A 16565-nucleotide genomic window follows, 5' to 3' on the forward strand; every position below is an offset into this window, starting at 1 on the left:
TGCTCTCCTGGCACCAGCTCCTCCTGCAATGAACGTGCCCAGTGGGCTGTGATGTGGCGACAGGTTGGCCCCAGGAGCCCAACTGCAGAAAGGCTGATCTGTGCAGGCCGCAGCCGCCTCCCGGGGCCCAGCCGGCTCGTTAACTCACACTGACCCGGGAGTCACTTGGGTCGCTGGGTGCCATGAGCTGAGGGAGCACATCGGTACTGGCCTCTCCCGGGGCATCATCTCTTCCCTGCTACTCTCCCCCTAAGGGAGCCCCCCTGCCCCGCCCCAGGCTCCTCTTTCTCCACAGCTGCTCCCCGCATCTCCCCTGCTGTGCTGGAGCCTGCTCACTCCATGGAATTGAGGCTGTAAAACCTGCTAGCACTTTCCCATGAGCCACCCACAAACCCAGCCATGCCCACTCACGGCCACTCATCCTTCTGGCTGGCTTTGAGCAGTAGCCACTGAGTGAGCAGTACTGACATTTGAATTGTCATCTTTAGGTTTCAGAGGTAACGCACCATTGAGATGACGTCACCCCTCTGAGAGCTGCTGTTTCAGGCTCCCTGCAGACTCCGGCAGAGCTCACAGCATCAGTGACACTTGGGTCATAGTCTGAAGGGTTTTGTTACAATAGTAAGGGCTAGAGATTTAATTTTAATGCTTAGGGATTGGGGGGAGGGAGTCAGGTTTTTGGGGCCCAGCTTGAGACCCCTCATTTTCCAGGAAGTGCAGAGCCCCTGTCCTGTGTAAAAGTGCTCAGGCTGAGCACCTGAAAATGGAGATGCCCCCAAATCCAAAGGTGGATTTACAGTAAAACATGGGGACCCCAGTGACAGGGGGCCCCAGGGGCGGGCAGCTGTGGGGGGCAGATGCTTGGTCCTGCTGGCTCCTGGGGCTCCTGCTGCAGGCTCCGCACCCACCGGCAGCCAAGGTCCCCCATCCCACCGCCTCTTCTCCGCCTCCTCCCCTGAGCTCGCAGTGTGCTGACTCCTCCCCCCTCCCTCTGCCCCCCAGTGCTTCCCCTGCCATCAAACAGCTGTTTGCCAGTGCTCAGGTCACTCCGGGAGGGGGAGGAGCAGGGCTGCAGCGTTCTCAGGGGCGGGGCCTTGGGGAAGGGGAATCTGGCCAGGGCGGAGCAAAGGCAGGGCCCCCGCACTCCCTTACACATACCTCCCCAGCCCCCTGCCGTGAGCTGCTTGGGGCAGGGGGCTGGGAGCACCCCCACGACCCCCATGCCCCGTGCCATAATTGGCAAGCATGTAGCTGCCAGAATCCTGAGCTCCTCCAGAGAGAGGTGCCAGGCAGGACGGCGCAGCCCCCATGTGGCCCGTACCCGGAGAGATGAGGGAGGGCAGAGCCCACATGACCGGACCCCAGGCAGCTGGGTGGGTTGCTAGCATGGTGATGCCTGGGCATGGGAGTCGGGGGCGCAGATCCTGGATCTCATTGCACTAGCTCCCCAGCTTCTTTCCAGGGGCTGGTGCCCAGCCCCACACCCTACACCAGTGGGGCCATACAGGATGTTTCTGGGCATCCCCAGCGAGATCAGGGTCCCACTGGGCTAGATGCTGTAACCCTCCCCTCCCCCCCGTACTCCCGCTGCATCTTTCATGGAGCTCTCAAAGCAGCCATGGGGCAGGCGAGCCGGGTGCCGGGAGCTCTCTGCTCAGTGTGGCTGCTACATGGGAGCTGTTTGTGGGCCTGTGATGGAGCAGGAAGCAGGGCGGATCTGACCTGGGAATGTTGCAGGGGAGTTACACTGGGGTTGGGGGAAGCCACCAGAGCTGTAACCTGAGCCAGGATCGGGGGTGGGAGAAGTGACACCTTCTGCCCTCCCGGGCAGAGGAGCTGGGGGAGGGAGAAGAGAGCCGCTGGAGGAGGTTTTGTTTTCAGTCTTGGGATGGGGGTGCAAGGCAGGGAATCCCAGGCTGGGGTTTAAGCTCCCTGAAGCCCCCAGAAGGACTTGATTGAGGGGTCCTGGCTGTACCTACAAGCTCTGCTTGGGACTGTGTTCCTGTCGTCTAATAAACCTTCTGTGTTACTGGCTGGCTGAGAGTCCCGGTTAATCGCAGGAAGAGGGGGGCAGGGCCCTCACTCTCCCACGCTGCGTGACAGGGCCCAGCTACGCTACCGCGCTGCGAAGTGTGGCTGCGGCGCGGCCCCGCTAGGCACTAAGCCAGTTTCCTTGGCCTTGCCCCCATTGTTCCCCCAGCTCAGCTCAGCTGCTGGGCGCTGTGGAGAGGCCGCAGGGGCACGACCAGCCTGGTGCACGGCCGTTGCTCTGAGCAGGGCTGGCCAACGTGATGGGGACGGTAGCCACCTGCGACCCGAGCCCATGCTGTGATGCAGTGTGCTGCTCTCAGGTTCCTCCTCCTGCTGCACGGGGCCCAGCGGCACTTAGGACCCTGCCTGCCAGCCTGGGACAGGAGGTGCAGAAAGATGCTGCCCCCAGCTCGACAGTGCGGGGAGAGCCATCAGAGCGACTGCAGCTGCCCCAGCTGATGCCCGACTCACTAGACAGCCCTGAACCTGGGCCCCCTGGCACGTCTCCCCGTGTGATGGCATCACATGCTGGATACATCCCTGTGCCCTCCCCCCCACTCAGCATGGGCAGCTGGTGCCGCTAAGTGCCCGGGGAGTGCGCTAAAGCAATTAGAAAGAGGCTTGGAGGTAACTGAGTCAGAGCAAGCAGGGGGGGTTCTGAGCATAATCTCATTTTCTGGCTCTTCTGTTTCTGCGGCAAATCCCAGCGCATTAGCAGCTTCCTGCTGTGACCTCTAGGAGAACACGTGGGCCAGGGCAGCTTGACTTCACTAGCAGGGCTGGTCCCCCCCAGTCCCCTGCAGGACTGGGCAAGGGTTAGGGGTCGGACCATTCCTGAGCCCCTGCCCACCCCAGGGCAACACTCAGGGCTGCCAAGCCCCATGGGCCATGGAGGAGCGTCCCGGGACCAGCTGGAGCTGGGGACGGAAAGTGGAGTGGAGGGGGAGGGGAGGGGAGAGGTCTTTCTGCTGTTAAGGGCATCCAGGGCCAGCTCACATGCCCCTGGGAAGAGGAGGGCAAGGAGACCAGGGCTTTGCTCCAAAGAGCGCCCAGGGTCAGGTCAGAGACGCTGCACCAGGCCAGGGGCTAGGGGAGGGGGCCAGGAGCAGAAGCTGGGGGATCTATTCTGGGAGGTTTCATCACATGATGTAATGGCATTGATGCCTGACCTACTGTGCTCTGAACCTCACTCACTCCAGAGCCGTCACTGCCTTCGGTGGAAGCAAGCGTCGGATGAGTCACAATGTCACATTTTAAGCATATTGCATAAATAAACAATGCTGCAAAATTGCCAGTTGCAATGTGAATCTTATTTTTAAATAGCGAGATGGGGTTTAGGTTCCTTTGCTTGTTAATGCACGTTTAAACGTGTGCATGCGTGTGGGCCCGGGCGCTAATTATGCCATTGTTTGAAAATACAGAGAATAAAATAGCATCACCTTCGAAAATGAGAGAGACAGCAAAACCTCACTGATTAGCCTTATGACCGGAAAATACTTAACACCACACAATGCATTTGGCTGTAAGTTCATCAACTTTGTAAAGCCAGATTTTATAGTCCGGGTCTTTATTGTAACAGCACCAGGACTTTGTCTTTTCGATGGGCCTTTCAGAGCTGTTCTGTTCTGACGAGCCCTCACCAGCATCCACGGCTGGTCCCGGTTCTTGAAAGTGAGAGGCCATTGCAGGGTAACGCAGACACAAACACCGTGATTGTGCCCGCGTGCATGCATAGCTGTTACATGCACAGACTTTATGGCAGGACAAAGCCGCAACCACACAAGGTGAAGAAATGCATGCACGGTGCAACTGCTGGGCAGGCAAACGCACTTCCCCCCTGGCATTTTACACCCCGGCTGGCCTACTGTATAAATGGAAGGAGTTCGGTGGCACCTTAAAGACTCACACATTTATTTGGGCATAAGCTTTTGTGGGTAAAAAACCCACTTCTTCAGCTGCATGGAGTGAAAGTTACAGCTGCAGGCATTATTATACTGACACATGAAGAGAAGGGAGTTGCCTCACAAGTGGAGAACCAGTGTTGACAGGGCCAATTCAATCAAGGTGGATGTGATCCACTCCCAATAATAGATGAGGAGGTGTCAATTCCAGGAGAGGCAAAGCTGCTTTTGTAGTGAGCCAGACACTTCCAGTCCCTATTCAAGCCCAAATTAATGGTGTTAAATTGCAAATGAATTTTAGTTCTGCTGTTTCTCTTTGAAGTCTGTTTTTTTAATTTTTTTTTGTTGAAGGAGGCTACTTTTATTGAATGTTAGGGGGCTTATTCCTTCACCCTCTCACTTCCCTGGTCCTTCTCGCATGAACAGAGCAACAATACCTGAAGTCCAAAGGCGCAAACAATTCGATGTTTATTGGGGTGAACTTCCAGCAGGCACGATTCCAGTTTCCTTCCTCAGTGTCCCCTTCCCAGCTCTGACACCACAGAGCCTTGCCTGTGTCCCTGTTTCTGTTCCCATTTTCCCCTTTAGCAAAACATGATCCCAATTCCCCCATCCCCAGTCCCTGTTCCCATTCCCTCCCCCCACTTACTTTCTGATTGACTGCAGACTATGTAGTAAAACTTGAATTCTGCTTAGCTATACCCTAACCAACCATTTACTGAAATTCAACCAACCAATCCTAACAGACTGTAACATGGTTATTTAACCAATTATATCCCACCACCTTAATTGGTTTACACCCAACAAAATTAATTATACATCAGACAGAAACAATCACAGAACCAGACAGACACCATGCAAATAAACATACAAAACAATACAGAAGTGAGGATTTCACAACTGCATCTACACAGACATAAGGGTTTTCCAGCTGTGTCTATTGATAAGTGAGTTTTTACCAGACAGAAAACTATCAAACTAAATTTCCTTTTACATGTTCTAGGCTCTTCCCTTTCTCTGGAGATGATAAATCGGATCACCTTCCGAACAGCCCCCGATTGCCTTATTTCAGTGTGACTAAACAGGGCCTCAGATTGTCACAGTAAGAGAAGGCCCTTACACAGACAGTGATTTTTTATTCTTTCTTTTATATCTCTATAACTAGCTAAGTGATAAGAATACACCTAAATTCTTAAAGTATAGGTCTTTGCAGACAGGCCTCAATATCTATATCCTAAAATTGAATGTTCAGGGAGATTGAAGTGTTCTGCTGGCTTGTGTACGTTACCATTCCTGATGTCCGATTTGTGTCCATTTATTCTTTTACGTATGGACTGTCCAGTTTGGCCAATGTACATGTACATTAGTAGATGTGCAGGTGAATGAGTCCCTGATGGTGTGGCTGGGTCCTCTGATGGTACCGCTAGAGTAGATATGGGGACAGAGAAGGCAATGGGGTTTGTTATAGGGACTGGGGTTCCTGGATTAGGGTTTCTGTGGTGTGGTGTGTAGTTGCTGGTATTTGCTTCAGGTTTGGGGGCTGTCTGTAAGCGAGAACTGGTCTGCCTCCCAAGGCCTGTGAGAGTGAAGGATCGTTTTCCAGGATAGGTTGTAGATCATTGATAATGCGCTGAGGGGGCTGTATGTGATGGCCAGTGGTGTTCTGTTATTTTCCTTGCTGGGCCTGTCCTATAGTAGGTGATTTCTGGGTACCCATCTCTCTCTGTCAGTCTGTTTCCTCACTTCGCCAGGTGGGTATTTAAGAACACTTGATAGAGATCCTCTAGGTGTTTGTCTGAGGGATCGCAGCAAATGTGGTTGTATCTTAGGGTTTGGCTGTAGACCATGGATCGTGTGATGTGGTCTGGATGAAGCTGGAGGCATGTAGGTAAGTATAGTGGTCAGTAGGTTTCTAGTATAGGATGCTGTTTATGTGACCATTGCTTATTAGTACTGGTGTCCAGGAAGTGGATCTCTTGTGTGGACTGGTCCAGGCTGAGGTTGATAGTGGGATGGAAATGGTTGAAATCCAGGTGGAATTCCTCAAGGGCCTCCTTTCCGTGGGTCCAGATGATGATGTCATCAGTGTGGCGCAAGTAGAGGAGGGGCATTAGGGGACGAGAGCTGAGGAGGCATTGTTCTAAGTCAGCCATAAAAATGTTGGCATACTGTGGGGCCATGTATAAACGGGATTCACCATTCTCAGACTACCCTAGGATTTATCTCCCAGGGGGCTCTCTGCAGCCTCTTGGAGATTTGTATTTAATTCCTGGAGACTCAAGGGCTGTCCTGGGGGTTGGCAATCGGGTTAGGATCCCAACATGGAGCTGGCACCCCTGGCTGCAGCCCTGCAGGAATCTCTACAGCTCCCACAGGCCTGGCGCCCGCAGCATGGCTCCCACTAACCTCAGGCTGGGGGCTGCGCCTCCCCTTCCTGCAGCTGGTGTCTGGCCACCCCTGGGAGCAGAAGGCCGGTGCTGCAGTAACACATGGCCTGTGCCCAGGAGCTGCTAGCATCACTGCCTGCTCTCCCTGTGCTTACCGTCAGCTGGGCCAAGCAGCTCCCAACCAGGCCTCAGGCTGCACTAGACACAGTGCTAGGGTGAGTCTCTCCAAGGCCCTGATCCCACTCGGAGCACTAGCTGGAGGCAGCATCGCCCACACTGTCTCCCTAGCACCCCTGCTGCCCCAGAACCACCTGGGGCTGGTGAGCAAGCAGCCCCGCACTGACCTCTGGCTCCCCTCAGAGCAAGGGGCAATCTTCCTGCACCAGGAGGCCACGGGCATGGAACCTCCCTCAACACAGCAGGGGTCCCTGAGACCCTTCAGCGCTGGCCAGAGGGAAGTGACTAGGCCTCAAAGCTGGGGGTCAGTAACAGGGCAACATCAACCAGGCTCTTTCCATCCCTGTCCCTGCTGATTGCACTGGTCTCCTCTGGCGGCTCGAGGGAGCTGCCCAGAGCGCTCCCCCCCCCCCAGTATCTCAGCCCTCGGGGGCAGCGCAGAGCCAAGCCCAGTTGGCAGGGTGGGTTTTGCCCAAGAGGAGGAGCTGGTAGTGTGAACTCACTAACCCCAGCCCCAGGGGGCATGCACCTGCCGGAATCTCTGCTTCCCAGAAAGGGTGGGGGGGGGCGCAGCGCCTCCTGCTAACTCGATTCCATGGTGCAGCAGGCCCATTAGGGTCGGGTTTCCCTGCACTGTCCAGCCAGCTCCAGTTCCCTGATTCCTGCCAAGGGAGGCAAGGAGCGGCAACCACACTGGTTAATGGGCATCTGGTCCTTGCAAGAGGTGCTCCCTGCCTCTCCCTTCTGGTCACAGCCTCATCCCACAGATGCTGGCAGTGGTGGGATCACATGTGGGTTTGCAGCGACAGGCCCATCATTAGGGCGGTCTGGGATCTGCTCAGAGCCCCCTGGCTACCCTCTGCTCCTGCACTCAGCGGAGATTGGGGAGATGGGGTGCAGAGCCTGGGGACAGGAGGGGGCAGCGCCAGCTGGGATGAAACTGACTTGGCAAAGGTTTAACTCAAAGCAGCTTCCTGCCCCAAATGAGCAATGGGCGGGGGCAGCAGTTCTGAGTGTTTATTTTCTTTAATGAAAAAACCAGCAAGGCTCAGTTTTCAGGCCACACTTTTGGCTTTTGACAAAAAGCCCATTTGAACCCTGGCCATTAAAATATCAGAGACGCTGGGGGACTTCATCTGAGACTCCAGAATTGCTTCCAAATTTCCCACAAACGATAGGCAATTGTTGAGCAGCTCTAGCAATGGCAGCTCCCGCCTGCTCCCATCCCATCCCCTGGGCGTGGGTTTGCTGTAGGGGTTTGCTTAGCAGGACGGGGGGCTTGGCTTTGCCGACCCAGCGCAGAAGCGAGCAGGTAAAGAATTAGGGAGCAGGAATGGGAGGGTCCCTGCAGGCTGTTTTCATAACACAAGGTGGGGCTGGGGTGGGGTGAGACTGGCCCAAGCGAGCTAAAGTGGGTCCCAAAGGGGGTAGGGGTGGCATACAGTCCAGCGGCTAAAAGGGAGAGGAACAGAGATGTTAGTCACATGCATGGATGGGAGGTGCCCAGAGACCCCATTGCTAGGAGCCTACAGACCAGACCAGACCATTCCCAGCCTAGACTCCTGCACCAAAGGAGGCTGCAAAGCAGGTCAGCAGCTCCTCCTGAGGGCTGCCAGCTGGAAATGCAGGGCAGTCCCCCCACCTGCCCAGCACCCTTGGCTGGCTCTGCCCCCTCAAAGGATTCTGCATGCAGCTGCAGAGGGGGAGCAGTACATGGGCTGGGGGAGCGAGTCTCCACTTCCAGGAGTGTTTTTAACATCTAACCTCCCCTACCCCTCTGCCCTGAGTCAACAGCCCCACTCCAGCCAGCCGGATGGCACCATGCCTGACACTGCCCAGCACCTACCCCTCCAGGAGCCAAGTGGCTTCTCAGACCAGGTTCCAGTGAGACAGGACACCCCATCAGCCCCCCACATGCTAATACTGGGCAGTAATCAGCCCTGGCAGTGCCAGGCTCAGCAAAGGCTGAAGATGGAGCAGGCTAGAGCCAAGCACCCTTCCTGCCTAGGCAGAGCCCCCTCCCCCCATGCATGTGGGGTTAACGGCTGATGCTTACACTGTGAGCCCAGCACCTTCACTGCCCCCCTCCCCCTCACACACCCAAGCTCAGACCCAGAGCTTTTCAGCAGCAGAGCTTGGAGCACTTCACCAAGGTCAGCAGCATTAGCCTCACTTTATAGATGGGGAAACGGAGGCAGGGCCCTGTCCCTTGAGCACAGGCTGGGGCGCCCATGAAGATGGGCAGAGGCTGCCACATGAGCACAAGCCTCGGGCCCGGGCAGGGGGCAGCCTGTGTGAAGAACAGAACGGCCCAGACCTGCAGTCAGTGCCATGTGCTGCAGCTTCCACTAGGGGAACTTTGCCAGGGGGCACTCGGGCTGGAGCAAAGAGAGCGAATCCTCCAGCAGCCCAGGCTGGACAAAATGATGTGCCCGAGCCCCCGGCCACGGGGGACAGGATCCAGGAGGCAGGAGCTGACCTCCCATGGCCAGTGTCCCCTCTGTTTTCCCACACATGTGCAGAAGGAATTTTGTTATGTGCACCAGTACCGAGGTGTTGTGTGACACATCACCTGTATATTGGTGTACAACACAAAATTCATGTGGCAGGGGTGGGGCCGAGGGGTTTGGAGTGTGGGAGGGGGCACACTGGGGCAGAGGGTTAGGGTGCAGGCTGTGGGGTGAGGCAGGGATGAGGGGTTTAGGGTGCAGGCTGCCCCAGGGCTACGACAGGGAGAGAGGACTCCCCCCAGTTCTCTTCGAGCAGCAGCAGCACCTGGGCTTGGGGGGAGAGGTGCCTCTCCCCTCGGGGGCAGTGCCGAGGCTGGGGCTGCTGGATAGGTGCCCCCCTCCCCCAAGCCACGGCAAGTCCCAGGCTGAGTTGAGGACAGGGGAAGGGCGCCCCACCCCCAGCTATGGCAGGTCCCGGTGGGGCAGGTTCCCTAAGCTGCTGTGCAGCTGCAGTTTACAGCGAAATGAGCCCATGGCTCCCTGGCCCAGGGACTCTGCTGGGAGCAGCGTATTTTATGGGCCACCATCAGGCACCCCGGTGTGCAGGGCCCCAGCCTGCCAGGAGAGCACCGCGGTGCCACCCTGCCCAGGGAAAGCGAGGGAGCTGTAGGCCAGGTGAGGCTGTGGAAGGAGCTAGTGCCCTGGGGAGGGTGGCCTGCTGGCATGGGAATGGGCACAGCTGGGATAGCAGGTGCCCTGGCAGAGCAGGAAGATGTGAATCACTCATACTCATTGACTTTAAGGTCAGAAGGGACCATTATGATCATCTAGTCTGACCTCCTGCACAATGCAGGCCACAGAATCTCACCCATCCACTCCTGTAACAAACCCCTAACCTATGACTGAGTTTTTGAAGTCTTCAAACTGTGGTTTGAGGATCTCAAGCTGCAGAGAATCCACCAGCAAGTGACCCATGCCTCACGGTGCAGAGGAAGGTGAAACACCTCCAGGGCCTCTGCCAATCTGCCCTGGAGGAAAATTCCTTCCTGACCCCAAATATGGTGATCAACTAAACCCTGAGCATGTGGGCAAGACTCACCAGCCAGCACCCAGGAAAGAATTCGCTTTAGTAACTCAGATCCCATCCCATCACAGACCACTGGGCATACTTACCTGCTGATAATCAAAGATCAGTTGCCAAATTAATTGCCAAAATTAGGCTCTCTCATCATACCATCCCCTCCATAAACTTATCAAGCTTAGTCTTGAAGCCAGATATGTCTTTTGCCACCACTGCTCCCCCTGGAAGGCTGTTTCAGAACTTCACTCCTCTAATGGTTAGAAACCTTCACCTAATTTCAAGACTAAACTTCCTAGTGTCCAGTTTATACCCATTTGTTCTTGTGTCCACGGTGGTAGTAAGCTTAAATAATTCCTCTCCCTCCCTAATATTAATCCCTCTGATTAAGTCACAACCGTACACCTTGGTACTCGAGATGGGACCGGGGGTTCAGCCTTTGGGTGTGAACAATGCCCTGCCCCCAACCCCCTTGGTCAATCAGAGCACAGAGACCTGCTCACCTGCCCCCCTCTGCACTCAACACCCTGCCCATCCTGCAGGGGTGGGGCAGACTAGTCACTCAGCCCCTCACCCCCATGGGGAGGCCAGGGTCTGGCACCCAAGAGGACACCCGAAGGCCCAGTAAGTGCCGAGTAGCAGAGCTGGGCTCTCCTCTGACACTACCGGCCACGTGTGAAATCAAGCCAAGTGGCCCCAGTGCCCCATGCGGCAGCTGCCTCTCCTCAGTCCGTGCCAGGGCAGTAGCCCAGTCCAGTCCATGGGGAGCCCTCTTCCTCCACTGCTGGCCCCTATTCCTCACTGCACCACCAGGCTGAGTGGGGGGGGAGCCCTGGGCTGTGGGAGGGGAGGGCACTCATTTCCCAGGTGCTCCCTCCCTCCCGCAGAGGTACGTGCACATGCTGCCCCCTACCCGTCCTCAACAGCTTGGCACTCCTCAGAGCAACTCTTTATTCACAAACGTATCAAAAAACCTCATAAAAACCACCAGGGCCACCCACCTGCACCCAGGACTGCAGGTGCAGAAAGGAGCCCCGCTGAGAGGCAGGGCTGCCCCTGGCTTCACTCCCGCTGCTCCTTACAAGGGCAGCCAGCGAGAGCTTTCAGTCAGTCAGTGCCAGGACAGCATGGCGCTGCCCAGCCCTCAGGCTGCCCTGCACCATGGAGAGCTTCAGTCCCTCCAAAGCCTCCAGCGCTGGGCACAGCTGAGCTGGCACCTTGACCTCAGTCACACTACAGGCCTCGGAGCTGGCTGCAGGAAAGCCAAGGGGCAGGCCGGGGGTGCCAACAGCCTGTGGTAAAAGCTGCTGCAGCGCAGGGCTCAGATACCCCCCTGCTCCTGGGGCCCATGGCAGCGGGGAAGGGGGCTGGTCTGTCATCACCGGAGCTGTGGGTTCAGCTGCAGCAGCCACTCGATGGTCTCGAGCAGGTGGGCCATGCTGTAGTGCCGGGCAATGCTGCGGAAGACGTTGATCTGCTCCACGAAGGCCTGCAGGAACAAAGGGAGCAGTTGGGAGAGGTGGCCGGGCTGCAGCCCACAGGGGGAGGCATGGCACTGCAGTGTGGGTGGGGAGTGCATGTGCCAGCACCAGGCACAGGGCAGGACGTGAGGAGCTAGCGGGAACAGGGAGGAGAGGCTGGGCCAGGAGGGGGCTGGGTTTGCTCGACTCCTGGCCACCATTTCCCATGGAGCACAGTGGGTCTGACGGGGACAGCACGTACCTTGGTCTGGATCAGCAGGGTGAAGTCTCCAGCACAGGTGCAGTAGATGGGCATGTGTGTCTCCTTCACGCCTTTGCACTTCACACACACCTGGGAGCAGAGGAGCTTTGCTGAGGTGAGGGGCTAGCCGTGGGATTGGGCCCCAGCCCACAGTGCCAGGCCCAGGGGACAGCCTCGCTTTGTCTGGCCCCAGTCGCCAGCAGGGCCCTGCAAAGGGGGGCTGTGTGTCCCTGAGGCTGAAGCCAGCCCCTACCCCCAACAGTGGCTGCTAAGCATACTGCAATCATGCCCAGCCAGAGAGCACTGGGCTCAGTCTCATAAGGTGGATAGAGAGCTGGCTAGATCATCAGGCTCAACGGATAGTGACCAATGGCTCCATGTCTAATTGGCAGCCAGTTTCTAGTGGAGTGCCCCAGGGGTCGGTCCTGGGGCCGGTTTTGTTCAATATCTTCACTAATGATCTGGAGAACGGCATGGACTGCATCCTCAGCAAGTTTGCAGATGACACTAAACTTGGAGGAGTGGTAGATACGCTGGAGGGTAGGGATAGGATACAGAGGGACCCAGACAAATTAGAGGGTTGGGCCAAAAGAAACCTGATGAGATTCAACAAGGACAAGTGCAGAGTCCTGCACTTAGGACAGAAGAATCCCATGCACCGCTACAGGCTAGGGACCAAGTGGCTAGGCAGCAGTTCTGCAGAAAAGGACCTGGGGGTTACAGTGGACGAGAAGCTGGATATGAGTCAACAGTGTGCCCTTGTTGCCAAGAAGGCTAACGGCATTTTGGGCTGTATAAGTAGAGGCATTGCCAGCAGATTGAGGAACGTGATCATTCCCCTCTATTTGACACTGGTGAGGCCTCATCTGGAGTACTGTGTCCAGTTTTGGGCCCCACACTACAAGAAGGATGTGGAGAAATTGGAAAGAGTCCAGTGGAGGGCAACAAAAATGATTAGGGGGCTGGAGCACGTGACTTATGAGAAGAGGCTGAGGGAACTCGGATTGTTTAGTCTGCAGAAGAGAAGAATGAGGGGGATTCAACTACCTGAAAGGGGGTTCCAAAGAGGATGGATCTAGACTGTTCTCAGTGGTACCAGATGACAGAACAAGGAGTAATGGTCTCAAGTTGCAGTGGGGGAGGTCTAGGTTGGATATTAGGAAACACTATTTCACCAGGAGGGTGGTGAAGCACTGGAATGGGTTACCTAGGAAGGTGGTGGAATCTCCTTCCTTAGAGGTTTTTAAGGTCAGGCTTGACAAAGCCCTGGCTGGGATGATTTAGTTGGGGATTGGTCCTGCTTTGAGCAGGGGGTTGGACTAGATACCTCCTGAGGTCCCTTCCAACCCTGATATTCTATGATTCATGTGCCTGAAGTGGACGCCCCATTCCCCCGCCGCTGTGCGGAGAGCAGCCCCGTGCCCAGCAGCTGGACATTAGCAGCAGCAAGGGCCCCACTGAGACAGTCCCTCCCTCCGCCTCTCACCAGGTCCTGCAGCATGAAGGCCATCAGCTTCTTCTGCAGGGCTTCCACCAGGGCCGCTTCGATGGAGCTGCGCTCATACTCTGCCTGGCAGTTGGAACACACCCAGCTTGGGGGCACAGTGGCATCCTAAGGGCAGAGACAGGGTGAGCTGGAGTGGGACACTTGCTAGAGTTCAGTGTGGGAGCCCAGCAAGCTTCCGTGGCAGCCTGGTACCTGGCAGGGGCTTGGGTCTTTGCAGAGGTCCAGGTCCCTGCAGAAGTTGCAGTTGCGGCAGATCACCTCTGAGAGCACGTAGGAACGGCAGGGGTCCCGGAACTGGGCCTCCTCCGAGAACTCACCCACGTCCACCAGGCGCAGCAGGTCCCGCTTCAGCTTGTTCACCTGATTGGTTATGTTGGCATCCAGAGACAGCACCTGCCAGAGGGGAGAGCCGCATGGGCCACTGACTGCAAGGTGGGGCTCTGTGCCCCTATGTGGCCTGCAGAGTCCCTGGGGCAGCGATGGCAGCTGACTGGGGCAGCAGGGGAGGGGTAAATCCTTCCTGGGGAAACTAGCGGGCTGGAGCCCTGTGCCAGGGCCTCCCGCTCTCTGCAGGAGGTGAGTGGCATGGGCAGACTGCAGATTAGAGGAAGACCGCCCGGGGATTCCCCAGCCTGGCTGGAACCCAGGAGGGCAGCTGTGCCTCCTCTGGCTGGGGCAGAGTCCTGGGCACAGGAGGAAGGAGAGAGCACTGCTGACTCAGCAGGCCCAGGGCTCTGCCATGCAGCAGGCGCACAGCTAACCTTGCAGACGTATTTAATGAACTCCAGCGCCGGGTTGTTGAGCGGTAGGTAGGAGCCGGGCAGCGCTGGGAACATGTCCGAGGGCAGAGTGGCATGGCGGGAGCCAGTCACCTTCTTCTGGATCTTCTGGGTGATGGTGAAGAAGCTCTGGGTGAGCTCATTGGAGACGTAGTCCTGCGAGAAGGTGATCACACCTGGAGGGAGAGGGGAAAGGGCGCCCTGAGCCAGACTGCAGCGTGACGGGGCCAGCTCGCCTCACCCAGACACCAGCGTCCGGCAGGCTGCAACCCCCAGGGCAAAAAGAAGAATTTAACTCACCAGGCATAGTGCCCACCTCGCCCACAACCTCTTGGGAGGCCTGGCTGCTGGGCTTCCTCCTGACAGGCGTGCTCCCGGGGGCGCTGCGCCGCATCTCCTCCTTCATGCTGTGGTACACGGCGACGATGTAGGCTGGGAAGAGGGGACAGAGGCAAGGCTCCAACTATGATCTCAGCATGGCACCCCATGTTACCTCGGATTGGCCCCCGGCACAGAGCCACCTGATGGGCGGACAGGAGGGGACGCCTTGGCAGGCCTGCACCACCCCCATTCCTCGGGAGCCCCCTCAGCTGGAATGCCCACCCGCGGGCGCCTTCCAGGGCCTGTGTCTGTGCAGCGCACAGCACAGTGGTGTCCGGTCGGGGGCTCCCAGATGCTATCACAACACAGTCACCCTAATGGACAGCATCCATAACAGAATGGGCAGAGATGGGAGCCCCCACTGAGCACCAGGGGGCAGCACCAAGTGTCTCAGGGGGCAGCAGGGAAGAGCCTGGATCTGGCTCCTGTGGGGGGCAGTAGTAAGGGCTGGGGGGGCGGGGGAGAGGGCCCCCCCATGAGCCCTGCAGGGGGTGCACTTACCCGACACGATCATGAGGAAGTAGTTCTGGCAGGAGGCTGCCTGGGGCAGGTACTGCACAATGTTCCAGTTGTTCTCCAGCAAATCCTCCACACTGGCCTCTCCCGGCTCTTCCTCCTCCTCAGCCTCCTCCTCTTCATCCTCACTGCCCTCCTCAGCACCCGCTTGCCTTTTGCTGGTGCCCGTCTAAACCAAAGGGCCAAGTGCTGGACAGTTACACGCCTGATTCCTAGCCCCATTTCACCTCCCTCGGGGGGTAACAGTGCCTGATGCCCAGCAGAGACAACCCAACCCCCTGCCCCCACACCTGGCACAGCCCCTGCTCCCCTCTCCACAGTGTGCCTCAGCCTGCCTTGGGCGCTTACCTCCCCAGAGGGCACTCTCCCCTTGATGCCCCCGTAGTTAGCCGGGTCCATCCAGAGCAGGAACTCCCAGCAGCGGGAGAAGGAAATGGTCAGGGAGTGGAAGATCTCCTTCGAGTGGATGCTGGAAGGGAAGAGATGATGATGAACCAGAGACACATGGAGACTGCAGCCCGCCCAGGGTCTGCCTTCTACTCCGCACCTCGACGGAAAGTCCCCTTGGGGCCTGAGAGAGGAGGGCAGCGTGGGAGGTGTGTCCCACGTGGGGGCGCCACTCCCTTGCCCAGCCAGCCAGTAGAGCCCCCTCAGATCAGACCCTCTTCAGGGAGTGGGCCTGGCATAAGACGACTGGAGCATGGCTCTGCTCTGACCAGGGGCATCATGGGTGCCGGGCCTGCCCCAAAGAGGCTCCAGGGCTGGGGACAAAGAGGCACGTTTGATCCAGGGGCTCTGGGATGACAACACACTGTGCTCATCAGGCTGCCCCCTACCCCGAGCACCCCCCAGACCCAAAGGCCCATGGGGAGCCCCTGCACTCTAATGGCTCAGACACAGCCAGCTCCAGCATGCTGAGAGTCAGCCGGGCAGGGTGCGTAGCTGGCACTAGGGGAAATTCACTGGCCTGGGGTATGCAGGAGTCAGACTGGCAGATGCAGTTGGCAAGGGAACATCTTCGATAGGCCCAGCTTCTGCTGGGGAGAGAGACATTGCTACCTCCCCCAGCTGGTCTGCCCAGCGTCCGGGGCCCAACACGGCTACACCACCACTGCACAGAGGATCTAGGGGGCGTGCCTGGGTTTAAACTCCATGAACCACGGACTCCTGCTCTGAGCCACAGAGGCACAGTCCTGCCCTCGTCCGGGCTAGAGCCGTTGGCTGCAGCCTCTCCGCACGCCCCGGCTGTGGGGCTCAGCCCTGCACTGCAGGGCCAGGGGAACTCGGCCAGCTGCCCAGTCACACCTGTTCGTGATGTACTCCACGTAGGCAATGGCGTCCTCGATGCGCCGTTTCTTGGTGCATAGGATGATGCGGTTGAAGTTGGCATAAACCACGGAAGAGCCGAGTCGCTTGAACTCGGCCACCAACCTGGGGGAAGGGTGCGAAGGGGAGAGGAGCACGTGAGGCTGGTGCTGCCCCCCAGAGAGCTCTGGCCCATACGCTGCCACCCCAGCCCCCTCCACAGGTACAGCCTCAGGAGCAGACCCCGCCGGGCATCGCGTCTCTGAAGGGAGCTCCCCTTGACAGGGTGCTAGGCACAGGAGGCCTGGCTGGCTGGGCTGCCTGCACTACC

At 57.6% G+C, this 16565-nt stretch overlaps 1 protein-coding gene across 1 annotated transcript in view; it reads right to left on the reverse strand.

The window, feature by feature from the left end:
* Positions 1-10961: 10961 nt before the first annotated feature.
* Positions 10962-16565, reverse strand: part of POLE (DNA polymerase epsilon, catalytic subunit) — a 34647-nt gene continuing 29043 nt past the window's right edge. Inside the window, exons 37-45 of the mRNA XM_050923675.1 lie at positions 16235-16360; positions 15278-15398; positions 14915-15098; positions 14333-14464; positions 14015-14208; positions 13446-13646; positions 13233-13358; positions 11747-11836; positions 10962-11513 (exon numbers count right to left, since the gene is read on the reverse strand). Coding sequence (XP_050779632.1) covers positions 11403-11513; positions 11747-11836; positions 13233-13358; positions 13446-13646; positions 14015-14208; positions 14333-14464; positions 14915-15098; positions 15278-15398; positions 16235-16360 — 1285 coding nt within the window. The 3' untranslated portion in view covers positions 10962-11402. The remainder of the gene's footprint in view (positions 11514-11746; positions 11837-13232; positions 13359-13445; positions 13647-14014; positions 14209-14332; positions 14465-14914; positions 15099-15277; positions 15399-16234; positions 16361-16565) is intronic.

Source organism: Gopherus flavomarginatus, chromosome 15 (assembly GCF_025201925.1).
Source record: "Gopherus flavomarginatus isolate rGopFla2 chromosome 15, rGopFla2.mat.asm, whole genome shotgun sequence".
NCBI classification, from domain to species: domain Eukaryota; kingdom Metazoa; phylum Chordata; order Testudines; family Testudinidae; genus Gopherus; species Gopherus flavomarginatus.